This window comes from Heterocephalus glaber, unplaced genomic scaffold (genome assembly GCF_053883595.1).
Source record: "Heterocephalus glaber isolate CG9 unplaced genomic scaffold, H.glaber_assembly_v1.0 deba00001447, whole genome shotgun sequence".
NCBI lineage: Eukaryota > Metazoa > Chordata > Mammalia > Rodentia > Bathyergidae > Heterocephalus > Heterocephalus glaber.
In genome coordinates, this window is record NW_028258299.1 from 11,945,346 (window position 1) to 11,962,173 (window position 16,828).

Sequence of the window (16,828 nt, forward strand, 5' to 3'; positions counted from 1 at the left end):
CCACACTGAGTTAAGAGTGTTTTTGAAACCCTTGACCACCCCCAAAAGTAAGTAATATGTTTTACATCATTATCCAGCTTGCTAAAGGAAGTTTAGCTAAAGGAAGTTTCAGTGCTTAACTGTGCTTTGATTGATGCACTCTGATATTTTCCATCTTATTGTGTTATGTTTGATTAAACATTATTAAACGCTAGATAGGACCTACTAAATTTCTTTGACAATCTACTAATGAATTGTGGCCTGTGGTTAGAAAACCTCTAGGTTATGACATGCTGGAGACATTAGAGCATGTTGGTTAAGATGAAAGATTTCCAAATTTGACCCCTGACTCTACTGATATAGCTGGGTGACCTTGGGCACATTGTTGAATATTGCTAAACCTTAGTTCTTTGCAAATTGGAAACTGCCGTATCCATTTCACAAATGTCTCCTGATCAAGTGAGATCATGTATTTGAAGTGCTTAATCCAGTCCCCACAACCTAGCAAATGCTCAGTGATTGTTAACTGTCTTACTACACTGCTGAACTAAGACTCTGGTATACGGCATCAGAATGCATGACAGAATGTATGGGAAAAGGACACAAAACCTGAATCAGAAGACATTGGTTCAACACTGAGTCACACTGAGCTGCTTGGCTAAGCTCTTTGACCTCAACTTTTTCTGTGTAAAATCAGAGAAAATTATAATACATTTTCTCTGAATGCTTTAATGAATACCACATTTTTGAATGCCACATGTGAATATATATTTGCTTTACAAATATTAGGAGTTATTATACATGAATATATTTTATTAAAACCAAATACTTTGGTTGATTCTAAGTACAGAGAATAAAAAAATAGATTGTTAGTTCACTTTGGGTGATAATCAATGTGGCTCTCCATGAAACAAATCTTTTCCGACTATAATCAGATGGTAATATCAAAGCAAAACCCTGTTACCTTCTACGAACCCTCTGATGAGGGCCCATGTATTAATAATGTTGGTATCTAGATGGTGCTTCCCCTGTTAAGCGTGCTTAATGTTTGTTGAACAGCCAGCTAAAGGAATGAATGGAAAAAGAAAGGTAGGGCTGAATAAAGGAAGAGGAGATAGAGTGATAATCGAGAGGGGGGTGTGTTTAATTCTGTCCCTGTGATTTTTCCCTATGGTGTGTCAGCAGTGACAAGCTGGTTCAAGGATTCAGATGGTGAGGGATGATCAGTGAGGGTTGGATGTGCAACACTCTTGCTGGAAGGGTCCTTCCAGGGTCACTGTTGTCTGGCATCCATCAGGGCCAGGGATGATGGAAAGCAGGCTCTGATTTGGACAGAGTTGTTAACACTTTGAAAGATAGTGATGAGAATTCAAAGTGACCTTGATAAATGGGAATATTGGTTCCTCCAAAACTGGATGAAGCATTAGAGACAGAAATGAATGATCTTGATCCAAAAAATGGGCAGGTGGAGGAGGAAGCATGATGGCTGAGGCTCTAAGTCCACAGCAAAAGCAGTGGCCACTGCGGGCAGAATATAATGATAATGATTTCCCTTCCATCTGAACAATGTCTTGGAGCTGAATGGTTGCAGAATCCTGGGAGAGAGGTCTTCTATTACCCCCACTTCACAGGAGTGAAAACATTTCAGACTACAGAGTTAAAAATGGGCAAGTCGGGGATGAGAAACATGTGGTAATAGTAAAGTGGTAGGGTTTGAATGTGGTTTGCTCCCTCTAAAAGGCATGTTTAAATTTAATTCCACATGGTGTTGAGAGGTGGGGGAGCATTGGGAAGTGATTAGGTCATGAAGAGGGATTCATTTCTTTCTTGTGGGAAGGGGTTCATTCTCACTAGAGCTGGTTGTTAGGAAGTGCTCTGTGTCTTGCTCATGCACCCACTTGGCTTTCTGCTTTTCTGCCAAGTTATGATCGAGCCCAAAGCCCTCCCCAGAGACTGAGAAGATGTCTGTGCCTTATTCTTGGACTCTCCAACCTTCAGAACCATGAGCCAAAATAAATCTCTGTTCTAGTCTCAGGTATTCTGATATAGGGATAGAAAAGAGACAAAGACAAACAGTAACATAGTACAGTGATAATAAGTAACATTTTGACCTTTTACTCTATGTCAGGTACTGGACTACATGGTCACATAGATTGTTTCACTTCGTATCCATAACACCTGTATGAGGTAGGTACTGTCATTATCTCATTTAGAAGAAGAAGAGGAAACTGAGACACGCAGAGGGTACCTGATTTGCCTATGGCTCACAAGAATGGTAGATGATGGAGACGGAACTTGAATCAAGCGATTGATTCAAACCTTCTTCCACAACTGAAATTTATTGCTTTTCAAAATCTGGACAATGTACTAAACATTATCTGTGGATATATTCACTTATTTCTCACAAGCACTCTGTGATATAAATGGTAAATATCCAACTAACAGATGAGAAATGGAAGCTTAAAATGATTACATTTTTTTGCCTGTGATCACACAGTTAGAAAGTGGCAGGGCCCCACTTTTAACTGCTATGCTATGTTAATATCCTGCATCAAAGGGAAATACATCTATTAAAAACTTTTCATGTGGGCCATTGATTGAGCTCAGTGGCACAGCGCCTGCCTTGCAAGCAGGACATCTTGAGTTTGATCCCCGGTACCAAAAAAAATTAAAATTAAAAGTAAAATAAACACTTTTCATGTACTTGGAGTTGTTCTCAAACAAACCTTTGTTACCATTCCTGTTTGGGTCTTAAAGAAGCTGAGGTTAAGAGACACTAACTACCTTAATCAGGATCGTACAGTTACTAAGTAGTAGAAATGAAGATTTGTACCCAGCTGTGTCTGACTGTGAAGGTCAGACTCTTTGCTACTGGGTCACCAGCAAATTTCTTAACTCCACAGACCTTGGCCAGATGCCTTTAATACCTAGGGTCAACCACCAGTACCACAAAAAAAAAATTTTGTTAGAATTCTGGGGAACACAGGGTTTGAGGTGAGAAGGACATGCTGCAGCTGCCTGGAGGTGACAGAATCTGCTCTTTGTTCCAAAATCTGGATAATAAGATTACTACTATGCCAACCTCAGAGCTGGGGCAGCCCAGATAGGGGGACAGAAATAGCCAATACAAAGAGCACAGGCTAAATAAGCTAGGTATGTCCTAGTGCTGAAGGAGCAATGAGGACAACCAAAAAAGAGGAAATATGAAAAAGGAACAAATGAAAAGCTCATCATTTTCCTGCAGTATCCAGATGAGAGATCTTGTTGGTTTGGGCTGGTGAGATGGCAACAGAGAGGGGGAAAGAGATGTCCACGTATATTTCAGGTGTCAAGCAGGCAGATCTCATTGATAGGAAGCAAGAAAAAAAGAATTTGGAGCTATTAATTTTGTTTCCTCCACAGGATTATGAGCATCACAAAGGCAGGGACCATACTCGTTTTGTTAGCTGACACAGGATGGAAACTCAATGAACGCGGTTGCATGACTGAAGTTATAAACAAAATATGGGGAACATGTAGGGGAAGGTCAGGGCAGGCATCACAGAAGCAGCAATACCCTTAGAGCAGTGAGGGCAAATGTTTAAAGCTTTCAGTGATAACAGACGGCTGGCTATGGCACGTGTGCCACAGTTTCGCCACCCCTGCCTCAGAGGATTCCAAAAGGTGAGCTGAAGTTTGGCAGGTAAGTAAGGCAGGGGATGAAAGGGCAGCACTGCAAAGGAGGAAGAAATCACAAAATACACCAGCGTGTCACTGAAGTACTTGATCTGCCGAAGGTAAATTGTCAGTTCTGTAACTGGGCTGGATTCTAGAGAAGCCAGAACAGAAAACACACTATTCTCTTTGTCCTACTCTGACACAAATACAAAGGATGAGAACTCCAATGAAGGAAAGAAGGAGAAAAAGATACCCAGATTCAGAAAATTCAAGCCCAAAGCCATACTGGTTCCTGCAGAAGGTAGAAAGCTGTCAGGTGCAGTCCTTGAAGAGGTTTTCAGATCTCATTGAAGTCAAACATCACCTCCCCAACATCCAAGGCTCCCCTTGACTTTTTGATGCATGGGGAAGCAACATTTGATCTAAAGGACACATTCAAAGAAAATACCTTTGTAGACCCTACGGGAAAGATCCAGAGAGGATCTGAGGCAACCCAAGGACAAAAGATTCCCCCAGCATAGACTGCTATGTTCGCTTAAGTCATTTCATACCAAGCCTGGCCATTTGAGGAAATGAATGTACCACACAGATGTCCCTTGGAAATAAGCACTTAATAGAATATAAATTAAAGTCTTGTAGATCAAAGACACAGAAAGAGAGGAAACACTGACAATGAGGAAAGACGGAGAAAAAAGGAGAGAGAGATGGATACTAAGAAAAGAAGGGAACGTGAAAAAGAACACTAGCTAAACATCAGACACAGAGAAAGGGTGTGTGTGATGCTATTTGTCAAAGGGAAAGAAGGTAGATGTTTTTGTTCTTTTTAGGTTAATATGTAAATGACATTCTGATTTATTAGCGGTCTCCAGCAGATGAGGTGATGATTAACACATTTCCATATTTATAGGAAAACAACACTAACTTTCTGGATTTATAGAAAATCAGCTCTTCACAAATAGCAAATTGTGCTATTATCGACATATGGTTTTCTATAAACAGAGCTGAGGTAATTATCCCTGGGACAATTTGTCGGTGGGCTTCTTTTGAATATTAACCACATTGTTAGCCCATTTCTGCCTCACAGATTTTAAAGAGGAAGGGCCTGCAGATATCCCGGACAATTAATTAGTAACCCAACACTGCAGCACAAATGAAAGGCAACCCTAAAACTGCCAAGTGCAAAACACAGGGCCAGGGATGTGAGGCCAGCTTTCAGCAGCTCTTGGTAAAATAATTCACCTGTCTGATGAGCCTCACCTTCACCCTCCCTCTACTTCCAAATGCTGGCAAGAAAAGAGAGATGTAATTACACCTGGACTCTAGTAAGAGCTCAACAAATATTAATTCTTTTTCTGTTCTCACATTTTCAATGATTCTAAAAAGGCCCAGCTGAAGACTTTTTCCAGCTTTTTAAAATAATGCTCCATAGTAAGTTATTTAGTTTGTATTATGATATAGTACATGTACACATGTCTGTATTTAACTGGAAAAGTTTCCTGAAGGAATATACTTTACCTTCAGTGCCTAAAGTCCAGTTGTTTTCTATTCTATTCTTTGGGGTTGCTTTTCTTCAAAATTTTGCTCCTGATCCACACATCGATTTTGAGACCTGCTATTGAACTGCAACCTGCAGTTGTGAAAATATTGGCTGCGAGTGAATAGGAACCACCACCACATCCCGGGCACAAACATACTGGATGCTCCATAGAGCACCTTGAATTATTTCTATTTGAAAAAGGAGTAGAAAGAATAGATAGGCAGATGGACAAATTAATGAATAGCCCTAGCCTGTAAGATAAATTAATGCTCCTTCTTTTGTTTTGCATGCTTACTCTATATTAAGCTTTGTATTGAGAGCAAAAGAAATAGAAAAGTGGTGGACATGATATTTGCTTTCACATAGATGAGAAGAAAATATCAGCATTTGGAAAATTGTTGTTTAAAGACAAAAAAAAACATTGAATACATATGAATGTATTGAAGAAAAGGAGAATCCAGCCTGGGCTGGTACACTACTCATGGAAGAATCTTGAAATGGGAAATTTGAACTTAGCTTTTCAGTATGGGTAGCTCTGTCATAGTCCACCACTCATTGACCAGGTCACTGGCTCTAAAACTCTAGCAAGCATCAGAATTGCTGGCAGGGTATGAAAACATAGATTTCTAGGCTCACTCCAGGAATTTTTTATTCAGTTAGCTTTGAGGTGAGGTCCAAGAATTTGCCTTTCTAACAAGTGGCCAGTTGGGACCCATACTTTGAGAACCACTGTTCTAGTAGGTTAAGAGAGATCATGAAGGTTGTTGATGTCATTCTTCTTGGTCATTCAATGTACTAGGCAAGGAAGTGATGCTATGGGATATGTGATGTGAAAAGATCAGGCTGGTGGCCTTTGTTAAGAGGGCCTGGAAGGGGCATTTAGGAGCCAATCAGCATGAAAGATAGGATCAAGCCTATCACTAAAGGAGGGGCAGAGAGCGAAGCAGGGCAGATGAGAAAGAGCTGAAAGGCCCTGGAGATTACGGGGCAAAGGGGAAGGAGGAATTTGAGATGCTTCTAAGTTTTTAGTTTCACTGACTGACTACATAGAAATTCAATTAGCAAAGAACCTACATTTAGGGAGGGTAGTTCAGTGGTAGAATTCTTGCCTGACATGCATGAGGTCCTGGGTTCAATCCCCAGCACTGAAGAAAATAAAAGGCCTACATTCAAAATAAGCTTTCACATTTTAAATAACAAAATCTCCAAAATTCTTTATTGTTAACAAGGTAACTGTGAGGTAGTAGGAACACATACTATGAGAGGGCACTAGACAAGTCTGAGTTCAAATCCTGTCTGTTATGCTTACCAGCAAGTCATTCCAATGGATCTCACTTCTCTGGAAATAATGACACTCATGTTACCTTACAGGGTTGTCATGGAAACTCAAGGAGACAGCCCAGGTCTCAGAGTCAGGGCTAAGCCAACAGTAAAGCTCACCCCGACTTGTGTGTTGGCCACATTGTGCAAGCAGATTCTGCTCCACTTACCAAGAGATTCCATTTTTGCTTTGTCAAGCACCAGGATGTATTCATAGGTGCCACCCATGGATCCAGACGTGATGTAATGTGTGCCATAGTCATCAATGAACTTGGAGTACATGCCGTAATCATACTGCTCTGGAAGCTCCATCAGCGACTGCAACATCCCCTCATCCAGCATAATCTTGTGCCTCCTCATCTTAAAGTGGGCGGTCTGCACCTTGGTGAAAATTCTCATGAAGCCGTATCTCTGCCACGGATGACCACCATTGAGAAAGGCAAGAGAATCAGGACACCACACATTTTAACATGTGAGACAATGAAAAGTATTTACTAGTTGAGGAGAACACGGGAACACAAATCCATAAAGTATTATTAGACTTTACAAGCATGCATTGGACACCAGTGAGTGCCTGAATTCTTCTCCTAAGCCTCTGTCGCTGTTCCCATTGTGCCAGCACAGGTCAGGTTCTCTTCCACTCCTGCCTGGTTAGTCCGATGGTGGCTTCTTTGCTGCTTGCCTCTATTCTGTCCCCAATCCATTCTCACCTCCACAGCTCCCTCAGCTCTAATCAAAGCATGGCACTCTGCAGTCTCCTATGTAAATATTATGTATCCATTACCAATATGCGTAGAATGCCCTTGATGACATGATGAAACGTCATTTAATTTAATATGTTGAGCACATATCTATGGTGCTTATGGTTGCATGGTCTTTGCTGGGTGCAGAAGACATAATCGTAATCAACCTAGGCCCCTGCCCTCACAGAGCTTGCATTCCAGGGGTGATCTTGCTCAATGAAGTAATAAAAGTAGGATACTCATCTAAAAAGAAAGCACCAGAACGATGTTGGATGGTTTCAGAAAAATAAGCTCATCTATGGGAATTTCTACTATAAACCTTGGTTCACAATGACAGCAAAAGATTGAAAAGACCACCAACTCTTAGAAAAAAGTCCATCTAAATATGGTCTATGGAGCAGCTACAGCCAGACTTCAGGCCAATAGCTAATTTGTACAAAGTTCTAGAATTCTTAATTGTTGAGTAAGTTATTTTTTAACTGCATTCTCATCATCCAAGATGATTTTTGAATCCCAGCTAGATCCACTCCTGGTATTAGCAACGTTGAGGCATTTGGGTGAATTTCTAAAGAATTCAATAAACATTTCTCTGGCCCCTGACTACCTCTCCATATTCATCACCCCCTGCTTTCCTCCCTCATCCTGTGCTTCAGCTGGCTGGAGAACTTTCTCTCATCTCCAAGCCTGTGTGAGTCACAATTCCCTTTCCTAACACATCATCATAGTTTCTGTGTTGAATGATCTCAAAGGTTTATGTGAGAAAAAGGGCTGGTCCCCAGGCTGGCTAAGCTTGGGAGTGGTGAGACCTTTAGCAGGTGGGGCTGATGGAAGGTCCTTAGTTACCAAGGGCAAATACTCAAATGGGACTATGGAACCCTGATTCCTTTCTCGTTTGCTCTTCCCATCCTGGCTCACAATGTAAGCAGTTCACTCCACCACTTGCTCCCTGCCATTGACACCCAGCACCCCCACCAGGGCCAACCCACCAGCAACACCCATGCTTGGATTGGAAGCACCAGAGCTGTGAGCTAAATAAACCTTTTCTCCTCTAAGTTAATTATCTCAGGCATTTCATTACAGCTATAGAAAGCTGACTGCTACACCCTGCTGTCAGCTTCCATCTCCCTTTGTCTGGATATCCTGTACTAGTCCTTAGGTCTCAGCTTAGATGGTGTGTTTTCCAAAGAAGCATTTTTTGACCCCCTCTGAATAACAGGCACTTAGTGGTGAATGTCTGATGGATAAATGAAAGATTTATTGAGAATGCCAGGCCTCTTATCTATTTTGAAAAACAAGAAGACTTTCATTAGAAATCTTCCAAGAGAAAAACTGAGAGGGTCCAGCTGTTTTTCTTTCACACAGCACCACTCTATACCTTTTCTATAAACTCCGGGTAACCATGAAAAAGCATGGGGTGAGGGGTGAAGTGGTGAGAGCCGTATCATACAATTTCATTTTCTTTGTGATGATTCTGTATGCAAAAGTGTAATAAGAAAAACAAACATGATTACCACTGATCAGACATTTCCAATTATGCAAGCAAATTAAGGTTCAATTACTACTGTACTTTTTAATGCAATTAAGGTAATACATGTTCAGTGTAGATTATGGAGTAGTGTGAGACACAGACATTATGTTTTAATACCTTCTCATTATACTTGCTTAACTTATTCAAGAACGAAGACTCTCCTGACCAGGACACACCCACATTTGCACTGAAAGAACCTTTTGTCGGGCCTATGCCGATGGTTATTCCATTTGACTGAAATTTGTCATTTTTCACTTTAGAAAGAAGGTCATTTGCATCATCATACATCTCTGAGGTCATTCCAGAATCTGCCAAGGCCTGAAAAGATACAAATCAACATTAGCTTTGTACATATAGAGCTATTTTTCATTTTATACTTAGCATTTAAATCTTTACTTCCTAAAATATCTAAAGTTTCAGATTATGATAAGAAATTCTTTGAAAAAGGCTAATCCAGGTATCAGATTGATATTCACTAAAATGCATAAAACACAGCAATGTTAGTTGGTATTTAGTGGTACATCTAAAATAGATATCTATTCTGATAAAATGCTATGTTGGTCCAAGTGTGGTTCTTTCTGGCTGGGTTATCCTTCCTGGGAAGGGGTGCTCACCTCTGCAATGTGAGGGACAGTGAGCCATGAGCAGGCCCAGCCTGGGACGAAAGGGGCAAGAGAGCTGGCAGATTATGATCCCCAGAGCCAGGGATGGCGAACCTTTCAGAGCTTTCAATGACAGCAGCCAGCCAGCTGTGGCACGTACACCATAGGTTCACCACCACTGACCTAAGCAGGGGTGTGTGCTTCAGAGCTGCCCACAATGTTCAGTTATTCCAGGCCAGGCACAAAATGGCTTGCATCTCTCTGCTGACTTCAGATCTGAGGTGTGGTCTCTGACTCTGGAGGCCAGAGTGTGTGAGTCATTGAGTCCTTGGCTCCAAACTCCCAAGAGCCTGTGTTAAACAAGTCCCTCAGTGCCTGTGATTCGCTTTCCTTTCCCCCTGAGGATGTACAGGTAGCACTAGCAAGCTTCAGGCCACTGGGACTTGAGAATCCTTTGTGCCCACACCATAGCTGAGTCTGTCCTTTTGTTTATTTTATGAAAAAAACCCTAAAATTTCATAACAAAATAATAAGAGAATAACAAGTTACTACACTGTGTCTCACTATCTTCAAAGTAGTTACTCAGAGTACAAGACATGGACAAGAAAGATTGTCTTTTACAAAGAAGAAACAGATAATAACACAAAACTTTCTTTTCAATGAAGTAAGAGAAGCTAGTCATATAAATGAAACAAATTAGCATATATATTAAAATATTTTTGAAATAATGGAATAGGTAATTTGGGGACTTATTTGAATTTCTCTCTACTTCCTATTTATCTATCTTCTTTTTTGTTCTTCATTATATATATATATATATATATATATATATATATATTTTTTTTTTTTTTTTTTTTTTTTTTAGTTTCTAGTCTGTCTTGCCTGACACATAGACCATTGGTCTTCCCTGAGATTAGGAAAATGACCTTGTGTCTTCCAGTTTGGCCTGACAGGGGATAGAGGGAGGCATAGGACTGGAGAAGAAAACTGCTTAAAACAGAGCCCACAGGTCTGCCATTATCTTCTGTCAAAAATCTTCTCTTAAGAAATGGAATGGAAGGGACATGGATGTGGAACCATTCAAAATCCCATTGTTCTGACAGCTATTGCTATAGATATGATGTATATGATCTATAATCCGCCTCGGTTTAGACTGATTGGGGATTGAATCTTATCTCTGCCACTAAGCCCAGTACAGCTCTGGACTGATATTTTATTCCTTTACCCCTCCTTTTTAAACTAATCAAGTGGGACAATGGTAATATCTACCCACTGTGTTGTTAGGAGAATTAAATGGGGGAATTTGTGTGGAAGCAGGAGGTCTGACACAGGATAAGCCTTCAGTGGTGGTGGCTGTGTGGCCAGCTCACCCAGAGGATCAGGGCCAGGGGATGGCTGGGCTCAGCAGGGTCTGGAACTGATCTGCCAGACCAAGAGAGAGCACAGGGTCTTAGAGATGGGAGTCTGAGGGATTGTCAGCAATTTGTGAGCACTTTCGAACAGAAGAAGCCTTTCATCGAACAAAATCATAAACCAAAAGCAAGACACAAAAATGACCAGTGTGAGCAGGGTGTAGGTCTCTGAGCCCTGCACCCCACTTTCCAGATGAGGGAAGTAGTAGGCTCAGGGAGGGACACCAAGTAGCTGCTTGTGGCCTTGCACAGTGTCTAAAGGAGCCACAGCGGGCACACAGAGGATTTGCAACTCTGGGATGGAGCCGGGTAGGTTTCGTTTCACCTTCCCCTGGCCTGACCTTCCTTCTCACCCCCTGACATTGAGCAGGTGCTGGGGACAGGCGTGAAGGGGCCACCAGCAGCCTCCATGGAAAGTCAGCTTCCAGAGCAAGGCATCTGCACCGATAGGCCTCTGCCTCCTGCCGGCCTCCAGAGGCCCGAGTGTCTCTGTTCCCTTACTTCGAAATGGTACTTCAGGAAGTTGTAGGGCTTCCGGAAGTACTTCTCGTCGTCTCCGTAGTAGAGGCGCTCGCAGGCCGGGTCATAACGGAGCTCCCTCCATTCCCCGTTGTACACTGTCTCACACTGGCCTCCGTAATATCTGGCATCGTACACGCTCTGAGCTTCTCTTTGGGTCAGAATATTGTACCTAAGTTGAAAAGACAGCTACTGGGGGAGAGCTTTGGAAAGGCAGAGGCGGTCAAATGTGTCAAGAGGTCATTGTAACCGTAAGTTGGAGCAGTGGTTTCTCAAACTGTGTTCTGTGAAGTCCTAGGGTTTCTCCAAGTACTTTAAGGGTGCACTGGAGACCAGGCAATGCTGAGAACTGAGTGGATTTGTCCTGGGCAACCAGACCATCCAGATGGCTCTGTTCAGCACCTGGACCAGGGCCCGTATGTAGGATCTCAGAGATGAGCAAAGTTAGGGAGCTCACATTTTATTGTCAAGACATCTTTGGGGGGAAAAATCCATCTTTGACTTACACTTAATTTTTTTTGAACACATAATATCGTAGAGTAATGTAATGAAAAATATATGACCCAAATATTCCCCTTCTGGGTATGTTCCCAAAAGAATTAAAAGCATCATACCACAGCGATACATGCACAACCATGTTTACAGCGTCACAGTTTGCAATAGCTAAAGCTTGGAAGCAGTCCAAATCCCCATCAACTGGTGAGTGGATAAAGAAGATGTGGGGTTTTTTTATAGAATGGAGTACTACTCAGCCATAAAGAAAGATAAACTAGAAACATTTGTAGCTAAATGGATGAACCTTGAGGCCGTACTCTTAAGCAAAATAAACAGGATGCACATGTATAAATACTGAATTATTTCTCTGGTATGAGAAGCTGAAAGTGTAAATGAAGACCAAAATGTATAATAGATAATGTGAAATAGGAAGAAAATGTAAAAAGGGGAAGGAGAACTGGGGAGGGTGAAAGAAAAAAATGAAAGGAAAGAAAGAAGGAAAAAATGGAAACTAAGCTTATGTATATAAGGAGGGGTGGAGGGGTTGAAGGGAGGGAAAGGAAATGGGAAAAAATAAAAACCAAGATTTATCATGTACAGGTACAAATCCCCAATGATGAATTCATCATAAAGTATATCTTAAATGTACCAATAAACTTAATGAACAAACAAAAAGAAGAAAACATGTAGTTATTAAGAGTCCAAGCACAGGAGCCAGTACCCCAGCTTTGCCACCTCTAGCTGTGTAACTCATCTCTCTGTGCCAGAGATCGCAGATCAGCCATTTGTAAAAAGCAAACAGTAATGCAGCCATCTCCATAGAGCTAAAAACCCAAGGAACCATAACTGAGCTTAGCACAGACTAAGTGCTGAATACATGCTGCTATTGTTACTATTCATGTTGTTTCAGAAAAGGGCTCTGCTGCTAAAGAGAAAGTTTGAAATGCTGGGTGTAATGCACAACACGAAGGTGAGGCCTGTAATCCTCAGAAGGACCAAGGCCCTGGAGGCAGCCCAGGATGGGAGATGTGCAAAGTGCAAGAGTCAAGGCGGTGCCTGTATAATTCCCAGCTCTGCCACTTGCTATGACGGACTGACTGTCAACAGAGCAAAAATACCAGAGTTGGCCAAGAGGTCAAAGTCAAAGTCTCTTATGTTATAGACAATAAAATTATCGCTGTCTCTGTCTCCCAAGGTCCTATTTCACTGTGAAGATCCACCTGAGATGTCACCTCCTCTATGTGGCCTTCTCTGTGTGCTCAGGGCAATGTCCCATGGCATTCAGCAATCGCCTGGGGCTCAGTAGCCATCATGATTGTTTATGTGGCTGTGACAAGACACAGGGATAGGAAGGGAGCAAGGGATAAACTGAAGAAACTACCTCCAAGGACAAATGGATAATTACACAGCTCCTGACATACAGCAAGGATTCCATGTATGTTAACTTCTTTTCCGCTCTTTCTCATCTCTTTCTTCCTATTAGTGAAAGTGAAGCATTAATAGCTATGATGAATTGAATACATACTCAACTAGACATTTAGCATACATTAACTTTCAACTTCCTGACAGTTTTGCAAATGCAGAAATTAAACCTCAAAAAAATTAAGTAACTTGCCCATAGTCAACGCTGAATTTTTTCCCCTAAGGTTTTTTTGACAGTAAAATCTGGGTTCCTTAAGTTTATTACACGCCATAGTTTCTACCTACCTACTTAGTGAACATGTTTCTGCCTGTAGCTTATAAATACAACTTCTTTATCAGGCAAAAAATAAAAATCTCAAAGCAACAATGAGCCCTAAGATTGTACTGTATCCACTAAACAATAATAAAATCAGTGCAAATGCCCCCATCTAAATAAAATTATCATCAGAGACATTCTACCTCTTGGAAATCTACCATGTGGAAATAATTACATGTGTGTACAAAACTATTTATACAAAAATATTCGTTGTAACACTGCTTATAAGGGGAAAATGGGAAAGAATCTAATTCTCCTTCAATCGTAGTCAAATAAATTATTCTGTAGTTACAGTGTAGTAGAGTCAGCAAACATTCCTTTTTAAAAAATAAAAAATAAAGGTCCAGATAGTGCATACCCAGGCCATAGATTTGTGTTGCAACTGCTCAACTCTGCCATTGGAGGGCAAAAGGAGCATTTTAATAAAATTTTTATTTCTGAAAACAGCAGACTGAATTTTGCCTTCTGCTCAGTTTTGTTGGCTCCTGTTATGGAACGTTATATTGATTAGAAAAAAAGGAGACAGAGAAACTGGGTGTGGTGGCACAGGTATAGCCCTAGATATTCAGGAGGACTATGAGTTTGAGACCCGACAAGGCAGCACAGCTCGACCTTGTCTTAGGTAAAAAGAAAAAAAGTGGGTGTTGTGTGTGTGTGTGTGTGTGTGTGTGTGTGTTTGTAAATGCAGAAAACACCAAACATCTCTGAACAGATTTTTTAAAAAGAGATAGAAGGGCCAGGTGTGGTTGCGAACACCTTTAGTCCCAGCACTTGGGAGGCTGAGACAGGAGGATCACTGCCAGTTTGAGGCCAGCCTGGGCTACATATGAGTTCAAGGTCAGCCTGAATTACAGAACAAGACCCTGTCTCAAAACTTCAAAATAAATAAATAAATAAATAAGAGTAAAGGAAGATAAAAAATATTGGGGTTTCAAACTATATTATTAAGTGAAAAGGGTAAGTACAACAGTATGTATGTCATGATCACATTTATGTAAAATTTACCTACATTTACTGCAATGTACAACACATATAGATTCATTTCTACCCAGTACCTACTCTCAGTGCACTTTTAAAATCTAATCAGGAAATACCTACATCCAGCTGTTGTCAGGAATCAGCTCCAAGCAGGGAATGACAGGACACTGGGTGAGATACAGGTTGGCAAGGGTGTTCAAATACTCGGTTTTCACCCCAGACGTGCAATGTTTAACAATAAGTTAAAATTGGAAACTAGGAAATGTTTAAATTAGAAAAAAATAGGGTCTGAAGAAAGATCTCTGAGACCTTGGGGTAATCAAGATGTCAGCCCCAGAGGCGGGGCAGGGGCTCTTCCGGTGTGGAACTTCCGGTGTGGAACTTCCGGTGTGGGCACTGCCAGTGAGCAAAGCTGCCACCCAGAAAGAGTGTGGGAAATGCTCCTGGCTGGGGGAGGTGGGAGCGGGTCTGGCCCAGTGGTCCTTTGGGCAGGGGGCGGGACTCTTCCGTAGCTCAATGCCTGCACATTCCATGCTTCTCCTGTGTTCTTTGCACTTTAAAATCAACAAGAACCCCCTTCAACTGTGTGATGGGCTGAATGTGTCTCCCAACACTCACAGGTCGAAGTCCTAACCCCCATAACTTCAGAATGTGACTGTACTTGGAGACAGAGTCCTTAAAGGAGTAATTAAGTTAAAATGAGGTCACCAGGTGGGCCTCTATCCACGTGCATGGTATCTTCGGAAGAAGATGAAACCGGGGTACAGACGTGTACAGAGGGAAGAGCACGTGAGGACCAGGGAGATGCTGGCCATCTACAAACCCAGGAGAGGGGCTCGGAGGAAACCTCCACTGCTGACATCTTCACCTTAGCCTTCTTGCCCCAGAGCTATGAAAAAGTACATTTCTGCTATTTAAGCCACCCAGCTTGAGATATTTTGTTGTGGAGATGTGAAAGAAAGCGCAATGTGCTCATCTTTTTAGATGTGTGTGTCCACACGCACTCCCAGGCTTCGGTCCCATCTGGTAGGTGGGCTGTGATCCCAGAGCAGTGAAACACTGCCAGGAAGAGTTCACACTCGTCCCTGCATGGGCTGCAGCGTGGCTGCGCCAGCACAATAACTGCACCCCCCCCCCATTTCCTAATCTGTAGGGAGCCACCTGGTCACCGTGATGTGTTTGAGGTAGCTGAAGCTCAGCAAGCAGCCTGTAAGATAAGCTCTGACACAGGCTGACAGGACATAGACAGGACAGTCAGAAGTGACCTGTGCTCTCAAAGAGGGATCAGGAGGCAATGGCAGGGACCTGACAATACCAGAATGCCACTCTGAGCTAGGCCTGTGCTGGCACCTGCAGCAGCAGAGATGGCAAAGAGCTCTCCACCTGGGGGGACGTCCTCAGCCCTGTGGGTCCGTGCTGGGTAGTAGGGTCAGCAAGAGTCTGGGAGCAAGAGGAGGGGGGCAAAGCCAGCCCAGCCAGAATCGGGGCACTGTCTGCCAAGGCTGTCCAGAGGGGATAGACCTACAGGAACGGTGTGCTCAGACACCTGCCTTAACAACCTATCACCAATTGCCAGCTGAAAGTATGGAAATGTATTTTCTCACAGTTCTAATGGTCGGAAGCTCAAAATTCAGGTACCCTCATGTTGGCTGCTGGTGACCTGCTTCTGTGTCCCCACTTGGCTCCTTTTCCATGTATATGTGGAAAGAGAAATCTCTGATTTCTCCTCCTCCTCTTCCTCCTCCTCTTCCTCTTCCTCCTCCTCTTCCTCTTCCTTCTCTTCCTCTTCCTCCTCCTCTTCCTCTTCTCCTTCTCTTCCTTCTCTTTCTCCTTCTTTAAACACCAGCCGTGTTGGATCAGGCCTACCCTTAGGACCTCAGTTAACTTTATTTACCTCCCCAGAATTCCCAGCTCTGAATCAAGTCACTCGGGGAATTAAGGCATCAACACAAGACTGAGGGAAGGCGGGGTGTGCATAATTTAGTTCCTCACCTAGGTAATGAGTTAGCCAGATTAGAGCTATGGGGGAACACGTTTCCAAAGGAAGGAACTAAATTTATTAAGGCTCAGAAGAGCAGAGTGATGCTTTCAAGGAGCTGAGCCTGAATGGACGGTGGGTGATGAGGAGAAATTAGGATCAAGATTAAATCAGCTTTAATCTCAACAGACAACACAACTGTAGCCTGGGAGTAGAAGCGAGCAATGGCAAAGCAGAGGTCCAAGGTCCTCTGTGTCTCACTAGAAAGCCCATGACTGTGGACGGGCTACCTGAGGGAACACATGTGTCAAGGATGTGACATCTTTGGGGAACTCAGGGAAG

General features: G+C 42.4%; 1 protein-coding gene across 2 annotated transcripts in view; it reads right to left on the minus strand.

The window, feature by feature from the left end:
* C8a (complement C8 alpha chain) overlaps window positions 1-16,828 on the minus strand; it is a 53,970-nt gene that overhangs the window by 17,883 nt on the left and 19,259 nt on the right. The window contains exons 5-7 of one of the 2 annotated variants that reach the window (XM_004869624.4): window positions 11,280-11,469; window positions 8,882-9,082; window positions 6,664-6,904 (exon numbers count right to left, since the gene is read on the minus strand). In XM_004869624.4, the coding sequence (XP_004869681.2) occupies window positions 6,664-6,904; window positions 8,882-9,082; window positions 11,280-11,469 (632 nt within the window). The remainder of the gene's footprint in view (window positions 1-6,663; window positions 6,905-8,881; window positions 9,083-11,279; window positions 11,470-16,828) is intronic. The other variant, XM_004869626.4, reaches the window with a different exon arrangement.